Source organism: Pleurodeles waltl, chromosome 2_1 (assembly GCF_031143425.1).
Source record: "Pleurodeles waltl isolate 20211129_DDA chromosome 2_1, aPleWal1.hap1.20221129, whole genome shotgun sequence".
NCBI classification, from domain to species: domain Eukaryota; kingdom Metazoa; phylum Chordata; class Amphibia; order Caudata; family Salamandridae; genus Pleurodeles; species Pleurodeles waltl.
Window position 1 is genome coordinate 619,039,334 of NC_090438.1, and position 19,414 is coordinate 619,058,747.

General features: G+C 44.8%; 1 protein-coding gene across 1 annotated transcript in view; it reads left to right on the plus strand.

The window, feature by feature from the left end:
* The window catches only part of RALA (RAS like proto-oncogene A), a 100,246-nt gene that overhangs the window by 59,266 nt on the left and 21,566 nt on the right, over nt 1–19,414 (plus strand). Inside the window, exon 4 of the mRNA XM_069215859.1 lies at nt 6,609–6,783. Coding sequence (XP_069071960.1) covers nt 6,609–6,783 — 175 coding nt within the window. The remainder of the gene's footprint in view (nt 1–6,608; nt 6,784–19,414) is intronic.

The following is a 19,414-nucleotide window of genomic DNA, read 5'->3' on the forward strand; positions in this document are numbered from 1 at the left end:
AGAGTGTGTGCTGTGTTGTTGGCATAGGATATTATGTTGATGCTGTGGGCTTCGACGCTGTCCATGAGGGTGTCATGTAAACGTTGAAGTGCGTTGAGTTGAGTGATGATCCTTGAGGGACTCTGCATATGAGTTTCTTAGGTTCTGAGGTGTAGGGTGGAAGTCTTGTCTAACTTGTTGAGTTCTGTCCGTGATGAGGAAGGATATCCACTTGAGGGCCGGTCGGCAGATACCCAAGTGCTGAAGGTTTCTGATGAGTGATTTGTGGGAGACCATATCAGAAGCTGCAGAGAGGTCGAGGAGGATGAGTGCAGCTGTTTCGCCTCGGTCTAGGATGCTTCTGCTGTCAGCGATGGCCGAAATGAAGGATGTTTCTGTTCTGTGGTTGGTGTGAAAGCCATATTGAGAGCTCTCTAGGATTTGATAGAGTTCTAGGTAATATGTGAGTTGGGTATTGGGTATTGATGGATTTCTCCATGAGTTTTTAGCTGGGAAAGGCAGGCGCAAGATGGGTCTGTAGCTACAGAGGGTGGTAGGGTCTGCTGTTTGTTTCTTCAGTAGGGCGTTGACTTCTGCATTTTTCCAGCAAGAAAGAAAGGTGGAAGGAGTTCGCCCTTGTTCAGCCGCAGGCAGAAGTGCTTAAGGATGGTGTGACTTCCTTATTAGTATTGCTCGGTGCCCATCGCCACCTGTTGTGGTGGGTCATTGCTTCTGAGTTAAATTGCCATTTACAATATTTTTTTTTTTTTTTTTTGGACCACTTTCAGTCTCAAAATCAACAATAATGTTTCCTCTGTTTTTGTCCCTGTTTTTTTACAGGGGTTCTGTTTGGCAATGACCTGTGTGCTTGATGGAAGCTATTGCACCTTTATTCTATTGGTGCTGTGTGATCCTATTTTTTTCTGTTTAAGCAAGCCCCTTTAACGTCTGATTATTATTTATTTATTTTTTCCTTTTCTCCCTTTTTTTTTTTTTTTTTTTTTTTTTTTTTTTTGGCAGCAGTTGCATCTTCCTGCTCTCTCTCTGTATTAGACCTGTTGATGTGTAGTGCACGGTCATGGTAGAATTTTAGGCCCATCATTGGGTTATTGGCACGCAGAGTGGCTGTCCTCGCTTAAGGAGTTTGGTTACCAAACCCATCATTTATGACCTAGGCCAATGCTGTCCTTACATGTTGCCTTCAGTTCATGTTCTGTTGTCTTGGAGGCTGACGGACTTTCAGTGGTGTGTTTACCCTTCATGGGCATTTCACATGTAATGGAGTGCGTTTTAACTGCATCCCATGCTTATAACTGGTTGTGTAGCCTCTGCCTGGCATTCTCTCGCAGTGGCGTTTGGTGGGGCTGCCCATGACAGATTGAATGTTCGACTTCTCCTTGTTTGGTGGTCTTTGGGCAGTGGCCCTAGTGTTCCTTGACCCTATGATTAGTTTGATTAGTTTGTGTGTCTAGGATACACAGGTCTTCCGTTTCAGCTATTTCTTATACCTTACTGTCCTCTTCTAGAGGATGCATTCTCTCACTGTACTTAAAATTTCAAGGGCAACAATAATGTATGTATGTATTTGGTATTTATATAGTGCGTTCCGGCCGGAGCATCGAAACGCTCAAGAGAGGAGTAAGAAAAGACGGAGATTAATATGGGAACGACCAAGTTTTGACAAGCCTCCTAAAAGCCATAAAATGTTGTTCCTTCCTTATGTCCAGGGGGAGAGGATTCCAGCATCTGGCCGCTTCTACGTAAATGCCTTGTCACCCCATCTACCTTTATAAGTACGCGGGACCTGAATCAAAAAAGATCCCATGGATCTAAGTTGACATTTAGGTCTGTACCAACAAAGTCTGGAAGATAAATAATCCGGTCCCCTTCCCCGTGTAGCCTTATAAGTCAAACACAGGGTTTTAAACCTAATTCGACTCGCCACCGGCAGCCAGTGCAGTTGTTTCAAACTGTCACTAGCAGAGGCCGAGCTCCGAAGGTCAAGTATAAAACAAGCTCTGTATTCTGAATTAGCGGGAGCTTCTTAAGGGATGATTTAACTAAGTTAAGCCTTAAAGCATTGCAGTAGTCCAGTTTAGTCATGGTGAATGCCAAAATGACCGTGATTCTCCACTCCCTCTGCAAATAGGGGAGATTTTTTTTCTGCAATCTTAGAGTCTAAAAACTCGTTTTAAGGACATGGTTAACCTGCAAATTGAAAGTAAGAGTATTATCAAATATAACGCCCAGATTTTTGGTGGCAACAATAGGAGCAGGCAAAATACTGCAATGTTTCTGCCACCAGCAAGAATTCCACAGACCCTTAGCAGAACTAAAACATAAAATGTCCATCTTGGCACTACTTAATTTGAGCCAATTTGAGCCCATCCACCTATTAACCTCTTGCATACAGTTTTTGAAACGATCTCCCACTTGCTCCCAATTCTTAGATAATGGAATAATCAGCTGTGTATCTTCCTCATTGGAGGTAGGCAGAAAGCCAAAGGTTCTTATTAATTTAGCTACGGACGCTACATACAGATTGAAGAATGTGGGGCTAAGTGAAGAGCCCTGGGGGACACCACAGGGTAAATGGTAAGCTGGGGAAGTGAAGTCCCTACAATTCACTCTAACCGATCTATCTTTAAGAAAAGATTCAAGAGTACTTAACGCTGTGTCCCTAATCCCTGCCTGATAGAGGTGAGATATCGTAATCTGAGGTGAAATAGTATCAAAGGCCGCCAATAGATCTAACAAGACTAATACGGCTCCATGTCCCTCATCCACCAATCTACGGATTGTGTCAGAGGTGGTAATAAGTGTTGTTCAGTGCTGTGTGCCTGTCTAAAACTATGTTGGGAGGGGTCTAACTCTTTTGAAGTAATTAGGAAATCAGCGAATTCCTTGTTAATGTGTGTTTCAAAGATCTTAGTCTGAAGAGGGTGTAGAGAGATGGGGCGGGCGTAAATTATTCAGATCTTGTCCAGTACCATCTGGTTTCTTTTTTTAACGGAATCACTGTAGCATCCTTCCAAGCAGGGGGGTAAATCCCTGTGGTAAGAACCTCATGATATATAGGGGCTAGGGCTTCCGAGACCATATCCGGAACTGGTTGTAAGACAGAAAGAGGGCAAGGATCTTTGGGAGAGCCAGATTTAATTTCTGACATGAGTTTTTTGATTTTCACCAGAGATAAAAGTCGAAAATGTATTAACAAAGGGTGATCTATATCCAAGCTATTGTCCAGAATTTCCCTGTGACTATCTGGTTCTCCAGAAGACTTAAAATTGGCATGAATTTGTAGTACTTTTTTTTTTTTATTTTTTTTTTTTAAATCGCCACCTTATTACAGAACTCATGAGAATTTTCTAACTCCAATTGAGGAGTGGGAGTAGTCGGAGCCCTGACTACCTTTAAAAAGTTCTCTTGGAGTATTGGGTGCCTCTTTAATTTTCTGATTAAAAATATAGCGATTTAGCCTTATTGCTTGCCTCTTTATACTTTTTTCAAAACATCTCTTAAGATACCTCTCTGTCGGGTTAGGATTGAGCTTCCATCGCCGTTCTTGTTGGCGGTATTTTCTCTGAAGCATCTTGAGATCCCTAGTAAACCAGGGATGACTAAGTCTTTTCCTCCCACTTGCAGCCAGAGGCTTGAGTGGAGCTAGTTGATCCATGGCCATACCAATTCTCTGGTTAAAACTATCTGAAGCCGAAAGGGATAGTTTATTTGTAACTGCCCAGCCTGCCTTCAAAGCAGGTACTAGCTGCTCCTTCTGGATACGATTCCAGGATCCGACCAATTTTCTTTTAGTACAGGATTGCTGACCTGCATCGACCTCAGTAAAATTGAAAGTGAGGAGAGAGTGGTCAGTCCAGCTTAGCAGGAAGTTAGTCAACTCTAACTGATCTCCAGTGCGAGAAAAACAACCCATCTAACAAATGACCCGCTATATGAGTAGCAGAAGTGACTTTCAACTCCCAGTCTAAGGCTGTCATAAAACTCCTCAATATGAGAGTTTCTAATATCCTCGAAATGCTGGTTAAAATCCCCTAATATAATGGCTTTGGATGCTATAGTAAGGGGTTCTACTAAATTTGGCCAATGCTGTATAAAATCCAGGTAAGGGCCCGGGGGTCGGTATATTAAAAGTCCTTCAAGTAATTCGACTCTGTTGCGCCATAATTTAAAATACATCCTTTCACACCTATCAATTAAGGAGGAAATTCCATTCCATTGAAAGGTAAGGTGAGATCTGCACCTGGTGTGGCTTCTACGAAGTCTGAATTTGAATCTTTTTTTTGCCCAGGTTTCGGTAATAAAGAGACAGTCAAATTTGTGCTGTTCAATGAGGTCTGCAATTTCCAATTTGTGTCAAATCAAGGAGTGTGCATTCACAAGAGCACAGCTAAGCGTGTTTCTAGTAAGAGACCCGCCCCTTGCTTGCTTTTTACCTATTGGAGGCAAGCCCTTTTCTGAGGACTTAGCCTTTTCAGGACATTGGGGCGTCCAACAGCACTGTTAACAGCTCCATTCCGTAAGAACATCAGGTGCTATTTGTGAGGGCAGGGATCATCTGCCAGTGCACGTAGGGTATGAGATGAGTACGAGATACGATCCTGATTAGCTTGAGAACAGGCATAGCCTCCGGGCGCGGTCAAATGCCGGAGGAATAAATAGGCGCTGGGTCAAGTGAGCGTGGGCTCTTGCGACCAACAACTAGCGCGCAAACCACTAGAATTCCATAGTCGATGGGGGCGGGCTCTGACTATTGCCGGAAAAACGCTCCACAATAAAGAAATAAAAATGTGTCCCTGTAAAAGACAAAGTTCCCCGTAAAAAGCAACTGTTCCCAAATATAAAAACAATCGTAAAAGACAATCGTCACTCGCATGCTTCCCGAAGCATATGCACTCAGCTATATGTGAGGAGCAGTCTAAATCTGCTTTGTGACGCTTTTGATAAGGGATTCGCAGATGGGGTAATTATCATGGGATCAGAATTTTAAGAACAATGTGGATTGCAGGTCTTTTCCGCCGCATTCGGGAAGTCCTATGTAGTGGGCCAGTCTCTCAGGCGCAGTGGCAACCCTTTCTGTCTTCCCATTACATTGCGTGTTAAACCACACCTGCTGATATGTACCCTGGGGCTGGGATTGTTTCTGTCATTAGTGCTTGAACTTTCCCTTTTGGTTGCAGTTTATGTGGTGTTGCCCTTTGGCTTGGTCTTTGCTCTCTTGATGCAGTGCCTCTAAGGAAGGGCTGCTGTGTGTCTGCCTTACCCTGTACGTCGGATTCTCATGCTGTAACACAAGCACAGTGTCATTACTTGAGAGTGGAAACCATCTGGTTCTTAGCCCTTGCTGCGAGGGCAAGCTTGGACTCCTCCTTAGCGCCTTTAAGGCAGCCCCTATTAGAAACATGCTAGTTTTGGCAATCTTGAGGTTAAGATGCCAGAACACGTCCGGTTAAGGGTACTGAAAAATCCCTGGTCTTTGTGAAGCATAGATTATGTTAAGTGTGGGTGACAAGGTGGCCTCGGTGATCTCCTTCACAAGTGAAAATGAAATGTCATCTGCACAAAAGGGGTTAAGTGTGCAGAAAAACCATTGGTGGGGAGGCATAAAGGTAGGCCGCCTGAGACCACTGAAGGTGTGGATTGCTCTGGTAATGTCCAGTGGCGCCATTTCCACCACTGAACATTGCCAGTTTAATAACTGTCATATTTTGATGTAAACCTGTCCTCCTTGTAGGAGAGATTAATGTGCAGATATCCTTGGAACAGGTGATAAGTGAGGCAGGAATGTTTTTTCAGTGCTTAGTTTACTGTAAAGAGCACGGTGCTTCTGTCCAAGGATCTTTTGCAGATGGGTTTACAGGACATGGCTTGGTATGATCGATCTTTTTGCACCTGTTTTATGTTTTTGTCTATTGATATCTGAAGATTGCCGTCAGCGAGCTCCTGAGTGTATCAAGGTGCTAAGTGTCTTTCACGGGATATAGTTTGTGTCGGTATCCTTTTTCAGGCGGTCTCGCTCGAAGTTTTTACTTTCGTTTTAACATCAGTACTTGTTTCACCTGTGGCTACAAACAGTACTTTAAATGGAAAGTTAAGAGCTGGCATTCACTATCCAGAGTACCAGTTTGCTCTTCAAGTGCTGTTAAATAAAATGTATTGCGGCAGTGCTGATAAGTGCTTGGACTCTCCCTGAACTAAGGAAGTGCAAGTACACCCTATCTGACAGTAATTGCCCATTTCAAGCACTGGCTACAAATACAATTATGGTTTAATGATACGTAAGAACGCTTGTGCTCATTACTTTGTTGGTTATTTACAGTGATTGTCAACCGAGTATCACCAAAGAGCTGGTAACTCTGAAAATAGTGGTCCAAACAGCAATATCATACAAACGTTCTCAGATAGGTGGCTGTTCGCACAGGAAGTGTCCAGGCTTCTATATTCTTGCGCAGGGAGGTTTTTTTAGTATTTTTTTTCTTCATCTGTCTTTGTGTGAATTGGTTAATTATAGTGAAGTTTGTGAACATTAACCACTCACCATTAAATAATAAGGCTAAATTATTGCACAGTATTGGAGGGAGCTTATGTTTCTTTCTTGTTTTTGCACGCAGGGAGCAGATCTTGAGAGTGAAAGAGGATGAAAATGTGCCGTTCCTTTTAGTTGGTAACAAATCGGATTTAGAAGATAAACGGCAAGTGTCCATAGAAGAAGCAAAAAGTAGGGCTGAGCAGTGGAATGTTAACTATGTGGAGACCTCTGCTAAGACACGAGCAAATGTTGACAAGGTAACTCATCTTAATCCTATTTGTGTCAGTAGTGCATGGATGGTCCTTAACAACAATAATGGAATTGATTCTGCTGACATAACATTATAACCTTTTGTTTTGGATATTAGAATTAGGACATAACGTGGAAATAATTTTTTTAATGAACCAACTAATCTATAACAAATGCCTTGGGCATAACAGAAACTTCCATCAGTTTTTCTCAGACATCGGCAACCATAGCACCTTGGAGTGTGAGTCCCAAAAGCCATTCCAGGCGCTGATACCTGGTGGTTCCTTCTTATTGACACTTTAGCTCTTCAGTTTGCCACCTTTCTTCCTTACAGAAACTGGTCTTGAGAGCATTCACATGAATGATCTCGTTAATTATATATATATATATATATATATATATATATATATATATATATATATATATATATATATATATATATATATTTTTTTTTTTTTTTTAATGTTGCAATAGTCTATATTCACGTTTTCTGAAACTCGCTCACCCAACTCATTACCAACCTACTTGTGACCGGCTACTCTTAAGCCTGCTTGCCACCAAATTGATGATCTCTCTTTATGCTAGTAGTGCCAACAGAATGTGTTTGGGACCTGTGGTTATTGTTGCCTGAAGCATCACATTAACATGAATTCCAAATGAAATTTTAAAAAGTAGCTTTATTGCCCTGAAAACGTGCTGTTTGATACACTGGGAACGGATGTAAATTAATGTAGTCAACTTGATTAGGACGCAAAACGTTTTCTGTGGTACTCCTCCTTTTGAGTTTCTAATCTTGCCTCCCCAGCCACCTCTGCTACTTTCGTTATCATGATTTTGAATAGGTGTGTAAGCCCTTGTTGGTAAACATGAACGGTTCATCCTCCACGTTGGAGCTGTGGGTAGCTGACTTCAGCCAAAGGTTAACTTCACTGTGAGTGCCTGCGTTCTGCCCTTTCACATGGTTCACATCTTCATACAAAGTAATTCCCTTCAGTGCTAAGGAGTACTATGGAACTGTGTGCTTTTTGAGACAAAGGTTTTTTTGCTTTTTGGCATTTTTTTATGGTGAGAGCCTGCCAGCTTCCCCAACTATAACGTTTTGCAAAAACCATAACAAAGCAAACATTGACAAACGTTGGCGTCGACAGTGATTGTTCTTTGTCATTTTTACTCCAGTGAAAAACTGAAATGGTTGTCGAAGACTTTGACACACTTAACACAGCTCTGAGTTTAATATTATGTAAGGTAAAATATTTGGCCATGAAATACACTCTAAACTGACCAACATATGAGGTCTGGATTTCCATTTTACACCCGAAGTACAGCTCAAAGTCCACAGCAACATGCACGTGTTAAAGCAAAGTGGGACTATATCCGATTCTGCCCCCAACTCCAGAGAAAAAGCACCATGGGTCAAGATGTCAGTTGCACTGCATTTAGGTCCTCAGTCACGAAGCAGCGCCCTCACTTTATCCCGATGCGCCTGGAGTTTTCTGGGCTGTCATAGACCCCGTAGCAGATCTGAGGCCTTGAAGCAGGCAGTGATGCAACTTTTTAGTGCAACTCTGGTGGATTTATTGGTCCTTCCTTGGCAAAGTATACTTACTCTAGACCTGTTACTTGGCCATAGTGACTCTGGTAGAGGCATCTACCCCTCACTGAGATTCAGTCTGTTCCTCTAATCCTGGTGGATTGGCTACTTCCGCCTTCCATGTCGGATCCTGAACAAACCTCGACTCAAGCTTGTCTGATATGGCCCTGAGATTTCAAAAGCACAACCTGTTGTCATGCACTTTATGACATAAATCCTATACCTCCTGATGCGTCCACAGAATCTCCATTCATTTAAAAAACAAAAATTGCAGCAACGAGCATTGCAACCTATCGTTCTTTTGCCCACCATGTCACCTCAGATTAGAACCAGCCATTTGCAAGTCAATCTTGACCCTGCTTCAGTAAGAGCAGCCAAATAGAACTGCCAAGCCAGGGCCTCTCTGAACCCCAAGAGATTGGCAGTGGTTAGACTTATTGCAAACATCCTCCATTCAACTTTACCTGCCAGTGCAGCATACCCCCTATTAGATTATGATTATGATGGGGAGGGGGATGTCTTGCCTTTCCCTTGCTACACCAATGATGTCATATACCTTGATGTTCGGTGGCATGTGTAGCTGCAGATACACATGTTGTGCATAGTCCGCCGTCTGGTGTTGGGTCGGAGTTTTACAAGTTGTTTTTGTTCGAAGAAGTCTTTTCGAGTCCCGAGACCGAGGGACTCCTCCTCCTTTGTTCCATTGCGCATGGGCGTCGACTCCATGTTAGATTGTTTTTTTTCCGCCATCTGGTTCGGACGTGTTCCTTTTCGCTCCGGGTTTCGGGACGGAAAGATAGTCATAACTTCGGAAAACTACGTCGGTATTGTTTCGTTCGGTATCTGGTTAGAATAGAATCGACACCGAATCGTGAAGAGCTCCGGTAGCCCTTCGGGGTAATTTCGATCCCCCGTCGGGGCCTGGTCGGCCGACCGCGTGTAACATCGACACTGATGGAACGGACCCCGTTCCGATTCTGTCCTAAATGCCACAATAAATATCCATAAACAGACCAACATTTGGTCTGTAACTTGTGCCTGTCGCCCGAGCACAAGGAAGAAACGTGAGAGGCCTGTCGTGCGTTTCGGTCCCGAAAAACGCTCCGTGACCGGCGAGCCAGAAGATTGCAGATGGCGTCCACGCCGACAGGACACCGAGAGTTCGAGGGACAAGGAGAAGAAGAGGAAGCCTTCTCCATCCATGAATCTGACTCGGAGGAATTCGACGTCGAAGAAACCGTGAGTAAGACGTCGAAGCAAGCACCACACAAGAAAACAGACAAGGCCCAGGGGACGCCACTGCCAACAGGCCATGGCTCAACCCATAAAGTAGGTGACCGTCCATCGGCACCGAAAAAGGCCGAACTGGTGCAGAGATCGTCCGACTCGGGTCGAGACACAGGCACGCAGCAATCTCGGGACCGAGAAAGTGCTGCCGAAAAAGATCGACGCCGAGACAGCGGAACCAAAGCTGCTCGACGCAGAGACAGCGGCACCGAGGAAGCTCGACGCTGAGAAAGCTCGACGCCGAAAAAGAAAAAATTGTCCTCGGAGCCGAAAACAAGCAGAGACACAGTTTCGGTGCCAAAACGACCAGCAACCGAACCAACTGCCAGCTCATATACAGAGGAACAATCACTGTCCTCTCAAATGCGCAAACACAGATTTGAAGAAGAGATACAGACCACTGATGTAGACCACACACAAAAGCGGATCTTCATACAAAGTGGGACAGGGAAGATCAGCACTCTTCCCCCAATCAGGAGAAAAAGGAGACTCGAGTTCCAAACACAGGAACAAACACCACAAACAAAAGTGGTTAAAAAGGTAACCCCGCCACCCTCTCCTCCACCTGTAACTCATATATCACCGGCACAGACTCCGTCACATTCACCGGCTCATACCACCATGAGCCAAAATGACCAAGACGCTTGGGACCTATACGACGCCCCATTATCAGACAATAGTCCTGAGTCGTACCCTACCAAGCCCTCACCACCTGAGGACAGCACAGCGTATGCACAGGTGGTAGCTAGGGCAGCAGAGTTCCATAACGTGTCGTTACACGCAGAACCTGTCGAGGATGACTTCCTTTTCAACACCCTCTCTTCCACCCATAGCACCTACCAAAGCCTGCCTATGCTTCCAGGAATGCTAAGGCACGCAAAGCAGATCTTCAAAGAACCTGTCAAGAGTAGAGCGATAACTGCAAGGGTGGAGAAAAAATATAAAGCACCGCCCACGGACCCTACTTTTATCACCTCACAGCTGCCACCAGATTCAGTCGTGGTAGGGGCAGCTCGCAAGAGAGCCAATTCGCACACATCAGGCGAGGCACCACCTCCGGATAAGGAGAGCCGCAAGTTCGACGCAGCTGGGAAAAGGGTTGCAGTACAAGCTGCAAACCAGTGGCGCATCGCCAACTCTCAGGCGCTCCTAGCGCGATATGATAGAGCCCATTGGGACGAGATGCAGCATCTCATCGAGCATCTACCCAAGGAATTTCAAAAACGGGCAAAACAAGTGGTTGAGGAAGGACAAAACATCTCCAATAACCAAATACGCTCCTCTATGGACGCAGCGGACACAGCTGCAAGAACAATAAATACCGCAGTAACCATAAGAAGGCACGCATGGTTGCGCACATCTGGCTTTAAACCGGAAATACAGCAAGCGGTGCTCAATATGCCGTTCAATGAACAACAATTGTTTGGACCCGAAGTGGACACGGCAATTGAGAAATTGAAAAAGGACACGGACACAGCCAAGGCCATGGGCGCACTCTATTCCCCGCAGGGCAGAGGCACTTTCGGCACCTTCCGCAAAACAACCTTCAGAGGGGGGTTTCGGGGTCAAGCCACATAAGCCAGCACCTCACAATCAACACCGTCTACATACCAGGGACAGTACCAAAGGGGAGGCTTTCGGGGCCAGTACAGAGTAGGACAATTCCCTAGAAACCGGGGAAAATTTCAAAGTCCAAAAACCCCTCCAACCAAACAGTGACTCACAAGTCACTCAACCCCTTCACACAACACCAGTGGGGGGAAGACTAAGTCAGTTTTACAAATCTTGGGAGGAGATAACAACAGACACTTGGGTCTTAGCAATTATCCGACATGGTTATTGCATAGAATTTCTCCAACTCCCTCCAGATGTCCCACCAAAAACACAGAATATATCAAAACAACATCTAGACCTTCTAGAACTAGAAGTTCAAGCATTACTGCAAAAGGACGCAATAGAATTGGTACCATGTACACAAATAAACACGGGAGTTTACTCACTGTACTTTCTAATACCAAAAAAGGACAAAACACTGAGACCAATCCTAGATCTCAGAACACTAAACACCTACATCAAATCAGACCACTTTCACATGGTCACGCTACAAGACGTGTTACCACTGCTAAAGCAACAAGACTACATGACAACCTTAGATCTAAAGGACGCGTATTTCCACATACCGATACATCCCTCGCACAGGAAATACCTAAGGTTCGTATTCAAAGGAATACATTACCAATTCAAAGTGTTGCCGTTCGGTATCACAACCGCACCAAGAGTATTTACAAAATGCCTAGCAGTAGTAGCTGCACACATCAGAAGGCAGCATATACACGTATTCCCGTACCTAGACGATTGGCTAATCAAGACCAACTCCCTCACAAAGTGTTCACACCACACAGATTATGTCATACAAACCCTCTACAAACTCGGTTTCTCCATCAACTATACAAAATCTCACATTCTGCCGTGCAAAACACAGCAATACTTAGGAGCGACAATCAACACAACAAAGGGAATAGCCACTCCAAGTCCATAAAGGGTTCAAAATTTTCACAAGGTTATACAAGCCATGTATCCAACACAAAAGATACAGGCAAAGACGGTATTAAAACTCCTAGGCATGATGTCCTCATGCATAGCCATTGTCCCAAACGCAAGACTGCACATGAGGCCCTTACAACAGTGCCTAGCATCACAGTGGTCACATGCACAGGGTCACCTTCTAGATCTGGTGTTGATAGACCGCCAAACATACATCTCGCTTCTATGGTGGAACAGTATAAATTTAAACAAAGGGCGGCCTTTCCAAGACCCAGTGACACAATACGTGATAACAACAGATGCTTCCATGACAGGGTGGGGAGCACACCTCAATCAACACAGCATCCAAGGACAATGGGACGTACATCAAACAAAGCTGCATATAAATCACCTCGAATTGTTAGCAGTATTCCTAGCGTTGAAAGCATTTCAATCCATCATAACCCACAAATACATTCTTGTCAAAACAGACAACATGACAACAATGTATTATCTAAACAAACAGGGGGGAACACACTCGACACAGCTGTGCCTCCTGGCACAAAAGATATGGCAATGGGCAATTCACAACCACATTCGCCTAATAGTTGATTTTGGATCCCTGGAATAAATTGTGCTATCAGACAATCTCTCTCGAGATCACCAACAGGTCCACGAATGGGAGATTCACCCCCAAATTCTAAACACTTACTTCAAAATTTGGGGGACACCTCAAATAGACCTATTTGCAACAAAGGAGAACGCAAAATGCCAAAACTTCGCATCCAGGTACCCACACAGGCAGTCTCAAGGCAATGCTCTATGGATGAACTGGTCAGGGATATTTGCGTACGCTTTTCCCCCTCTCCCTCTCCTTCCATATCTAGTAAACAAATTGAGTCAAAACAAACTCAAACTCATACTAATAGCACCAACATGGGCAAGACAACCTTGGTACACAACACTACTAGACCTGTCAGTAGTACCCCATGTCAGGTTGCCCAACAGACCAGATCTGTTAACACAACACAAACAACAGATCAGGCATCCAAACCCAGCATCGCTGAATCTAGCAATCTGGCTCCTGAGATCCTAGAATTCGGACATTTAAACCTCACCCAAGAATGTATGGAAGTCATAAAACAAGCTAGAAGACCATCCACTAGACACTGCTATGCAAACAAATGGAAAAGATTTGTTTGCTACTGCCATAATAATCAAGTTAAACCATTACATGCATCTCCAAAGGATATAGTGGGATACTTTCTACATTTACAAAAATCAAATCTAGCCTTCTCTTCCATAAAGATACACCTCGCAGCAATATCTGCATACCTGCAAATTACCCATTCAACTTCACTATTTAGGATACCTGTCATTAAAGCGTTTATGGAAGGCCTGAAAAGAATTATACCACCAAGAACACTACCTGTTCCTTCATGGAACCTCAACATCGTCTTAACAAGACTCATGGGCCCACCTTTTGAACCCATGCACTCTTGCGAAATGCAATTCTTAACGTGGAAGGTTGCATTTCTCATTGCCATCACATCTCTAAGAAGAGTAAGTGAAATTCAGGCGTTTACTATACAAGAACCTTTTATTCAAATACACAAAAATAAGGTGGTCCTAAGAACCAATCCAAAATTTTTACCAAAAGTTATTTCACCGTTCCACTTAAATCAAACGGTAGAACTACCAGTGTTCTTCCCACAGCCAGACTCAGTAGCTGAAAGGGCACTACATACATTAGACATCAGAAGAGCACTAATGTACTACATTGACAGAACAAAAGAAATTAGGAAAACAAAACAACTGTTTATTGCATTTCAAAAACCTCATACAGGAAACCCAATATCAAAACAGGGTATAGCCAGATGGATAGTTAAGTGCATCCAAACCTGCTACCTTAAAGCAAAGAGAGAACTGCCCATTACACCAAGGGCACATTCAACCAGAAAGAAAGGCGCTACCATGGCCTTCCTAGGAAACATTCCAATGAACGAGATATGTAAGGCAGCCACATGGTCTACGCCTCACACATTTACTAAGCACTACTGTGTAGACGTGCTATCCGCACAACAAGCCACAGTAGGTCAAGCCGTACTAAGAACTTTATTTCAGACTACTTCCACTCCTACAGGCTGAGCCACCGCTTTTGGGGAGATAACTGCTTACTAGTCTATGCACAACATGTGTATCTGCAGCTACACATGCCACCGAACGGAAAATGTCACTTACCCAGTGTACATCTGTTCGTGGCATTAGTCGCTGCAGATTCACATGTGCCCACCCGCCTCCCCGGGAGCCTGTAGCCGTTTGGAAGTTATCTTCAACATTTGTACATTTGTAAATATATTACTTAAACCTTAGTTGGTACATACTTATTCATTCCATTGCATGGGCACTATTACTAACATACACAACTCCTACCTCACCCTCTGCGGGGAAAACAATCTAACATGGAGTCGACGCCCATGCGCAATGGAACAAAGGAGGAGGAGTCCCTCGGTCTCGGGACTCGAAAAGACTTCTTCGAACAAAAACAACTTGTAACACTCCGACCCAACACCAGACGGCGGACTATGCACAACATGTGAATCTGCAGCGACTAATGCCACGAACAGATGTACACTGGGTAAGTGACATTTTCCTTACAAAAGACACGTAGGCTTGATACCTATACTGAGACAGAGCTCAACTCGCCACTTTGAACACGAACAGAAGAAAGTACCTTGTTTTCAGTGGTGGTCCGGAGGGCAGCTGCAAAACTAGAATTACAGCTGTCCTCTGTGGAAAGTAAGACAAATGTTATGACAGAAATCATACAGCCTGGACTGGTAACGTGTGAGCCCTTGCTCCCATTTTAAGATGTCTCTTTAGATGCTACCTTGTTGAAACCATGTTCTTGCCCACCCTTGAATAGTCAGATGGCCTGATGTTGTAGACTGCACTTTGTGACCTAGAGTTTCTCACCAAGCACCATACGCCAGGACCCTTATTGTACAGGCCCCAACCAGTAAGTTGAACCACAACTCATTTCCAGCTAATCCTACAGAGAGAGAATCCAAATGATTGACACCTTTGGCAAACTTAAAATATTGTCTCTCCGCTTCGCACTACGATCCTTAGATGCAGTCTGAATGACTGGACCGATTCACATTCCTTTGAAGACATAACCAGCAAGAGCTTACTGGCAATCCCAAAGGATCTTAGGGCTTCACACACACTTCATTGACTGGGTGGTCAATGTGAGTGTTGTCCTTCATAAATATGCCTGGTGGCTGTCCATCAGGTTATCTGGTAAAGGACAAATTCAAAATGCTCATATTGACTCTGGTCACACATCAGCTCTGGACCCAGGAGACTATGTGGTGTCCTTGGACTTGCAGCAGGTCTATTTTCATATACCCATCTGATGTAACTCTGGTGTTACCTGTGGTTCAAGGAAGGGCAGGGCCATTTTCACCTTCCTGAGCTCCCTTTTGGCCTCACAAGCAGCACTTGAGTGTTCACAGAAATGGTAGCATTAGTCCCTACCAGTATTCAGAGATAGGGTCTTCATGTATTTCTGTACCTCGATGAGGGCCTGCAGAAGGCACACTCACCAAAGTGGAACTTTTCACATTGTTGGGTTTCACCATGAACGAGCCAAAGTTCCAAGTTCGAGTAGGCACTGCATCTTAGCTGCCATTCTGTTACCATCTGGGTCATGGAGGAGTCAGTTCCAGATCGGTAGGAGTTGCTGCCTGACTGCAGTTTGCTGTACAGTCAGACTCGCCTGGCTGGTGCAGGTTCTCAGTCAGCACCACCTTGAAAGGAAAAATGTGATCCTGGTTTCTGTGCCTGGAAGCTTTGTCCTTCTGGAGGCTGTTGCAGCATCATGGCTTCTTTCTGGTCACCACCCATGTGGCAGGTCCCTGAATAAGAGAGGACAACCTGAGCACACCCTGGCTAGACCTTTTTACCACCACTGACCATGCAGTATCAACAATTCTGCACTTTGGAATTTCCACAAGAAACACTCATTAGAAGACTCCTTTCATTTGGAATAGAACAAGGGACTCTTGTATACTTACAGGCCAAGTCATCCTCATGCCTACAGATTGGGCCAGGAGTGTGTGGTACCTGGAGCTCCAGAGCATCAGCATCTGTCCTGAGATGAGGCCACCCCACTTACGGAGAATGTCCTGTCCCAGCAGCAGGGCAGAGTCCTTCACCCAAATCTGCACAATTAACACCTCCGTCATGGCGATTAAGATGCTTTTGATCTGATGCTTGAGGGAGTAGTTGTCTCCCTCGCCAGTAGTCTGCGCTATGCACTTGAACAACTTCATAACCTGGTGTGTTGCCCAGAATACTGACCCCTTACAAGCAAAGCTGGCAAATATATATATATATATATATATATATATATATATATTTTTTTTTTTTTTTTTTTTTTTTTTAGATCTTGCCTAGGCAACGCATGCACTATCTCTTCGAGGCATGATGTATCTAGAATATGGGATTTAAGTACTGCCCATTTTTTTTAATTTGGTCGTTTTACTGTCTTTCCTAAATGCCTGCTTTTGATTGGTGTAAATGCTTACTACTCCCTCCTTTTGCACTTTTGTAACCTCCCATAAGGACTGCCCCGTTACATGTGGTCTTAATTATTTTTTTTAAACTTATTATTTATTTATTTTAATTTAGGTTCTTTTGTGCACTATATAGATAGATAAATATATGTTCAATGGCATGTGTAGCTGCAGATACACATGCTGTGCACTGTTCCTGCCATCTAGTGTTGGGCTTGGAGTGTTACAAGTTGTTTTTCTTCGAAGAAGTCTTTTCGAGTCACAGGACCGAGTGACTTCTCCCTTTCGGCTCCATTGCGCATGGGCATCGAGTTCATCCTAGATTGTTTTCTTTCTGCCATCAGGTTCGGACGTGTTCCTCTCGAATCAGGAAAACATCGAAATCCCTCGGTATTGTTGCGTTCGGGACCGGTTTAGTATAGATACATCGGCACCAACGCCACAACCGCTTCGGCGGCCCTTCATGGCTTCAGCAGACAACCGAGTCCTGGCCGGCCCGACCACACCCGTCGTCGAACACTCATTGACCGGATCCCCTTCAGTTTCTGTCCGACGTGTCACACCAAGTATCCTTATACAGACCAGCATCGGGTCTGTAATCTGTGTTTGTCACCAGAACACAGAGAGGATACTTGTGAGGCCTGCAAAGCTTTTAGATCCAAGAAGACCTTAAGAGATCGACGAGCAAGACGTTTGCAGATGGCATCGAAGTCGACACAACACCACGACGTCGAGGAGGAAGAAATGACCATTTCGATCCAAGGTTCGAAATCGGATGACTCCGACTGGGACCGGCCACCGATGGCAGCACAAAAAGTGAGTACACCTGCTCCGACCCAGCCCCAAAGTCAGTTGAAGAAACAGAAGGCCTCGGGGACGCCACTGCCGGAAGGCCATGGCTCGACCCACAAGAAAAGCGGTGATCAAATAACATCTTTGGCACCGAAAAAGGCCAAGATCGTACCGAAGTCTTCTGACTCGGGTCGAGAAACCGACATTGAAAAGAGTCGACATTGATTGGTCGAATCGAACAAGCCTCGAAAGAGCCTCTCGGAGCCGAGACCGACCGTATCCATGGGTGTTTCCGTACTGGCTTCGGAGCCAAAAAAGTCTTCCTATACGGAAGAACATGGGCACTCTCAACAACTTAGAGAGGCACAGGTTTGAGCAGGAACTGGATTTGGAAGAGCTTGACCAGACTCAACCAAGGCTACAAATCCAAAAGGACACAGGGAAAATTCAAACCATCACTCCGCTCAAGTTTAAAAGGAAACTGGCTTTTCATGAGACTGAAACTGAGCAACCAAAAGCCAAGGTGGTTAGAGAAAGGTCACCACTCCCACAATTCTCACCACAAACGTCGCCACAACGAACAAGGTCACCAGTTGGCACACCAATGGCACAGACACCCACACATACTGGGATGACGCAGGACGATGCAGACCCCTGGGACCTATACAACCCACCAGTTTCTGACAACAGTCCTGAATGTTATCCTTCAAAGCCTTCTCCTCCAGAGGATAGCACATCTTACACACAAATACTGGCTACAGCAGCGACATTTCATAATGTCACTATGCACTCAGAGCCAGTGGAGGAGGACTTTTTTTTTTAACACACTGGCGTCCACGCATGCTTCATATCAAAGCCTGCCAATGTTACCAGGCATGCTTAAACATGCACAACAGGTCTTTCAGGAACTGGTGAAAGGAAGGGCCATTACACCAAGGGTCGAGGGGAAAAAATATACACCTCCCCCATCAGACCCTGTGTTTTATTACACAACAGCTCCCTCCGGACTCTGTTGTAGTGGGAGCTGCAAGAAAGCGGGCGAATTCTCAATCGTCGGGGATGCGCCACCCCCTGATAAAGAAAGCCCTAAGTTCGACGTGGTGGGGAAAAGAGTGGCATCGCAAGCGACCAACCTGTGGCGTATCACTAATTCACAAGCCCTCCTTGCCCGTTACGACAGAACATTGGGACGAAATGCAGGATGTTATCCAACATTTACCAAAGTAACATCAGAAACGTGCTCAACAGGTGGTGGAGGAGGGACAGGCCATCTCCAATAACCAAATACGTTCTGCACTGGACTCTGCTGATACAGCAGCACAGACTTTCAATACAGCAGTTACCATCAGGAGGCATGCATGGCGACGAAGTTCTGCTTTTTAGCCAGAAATACAGCAGGCAGTACTAAATATGCCGTTCAACCAACAGCAACTATTTGGGCCGGAGGTGGACACTCCGATAGAATTTTTTTTTAAAAGGACACGGCCAAGGCCATGGGCGCGCTCTACTCTTCCCAGTATAGGGGAACATTTAGGAAGCCACAGTTCAGGGGAGGGTTTAGACGGCTACCCTCAGACCCATCCACCTCCCAAACAAAACCCACTTACCAGTCTCGATACCAGAGAGGGGGGTTTTGTGGTTCATACAGGGGACAGTACCCAAGAGCAAGTGGAAAATGTCAGCCTGCTAAGCAGACCGCTAGTAACAAGCAGTGACTTCAATGTCACACTTCCCCCAAAACACATCACCAGTGGGGGGAAGATTAACAAAATACCACAAAAACTGGTCCGACATTACCATGGACACATGGGTTCTATCTATTATCCAACATGGTTACTGCATAGAGTTCACACATTTCCCTCCAGA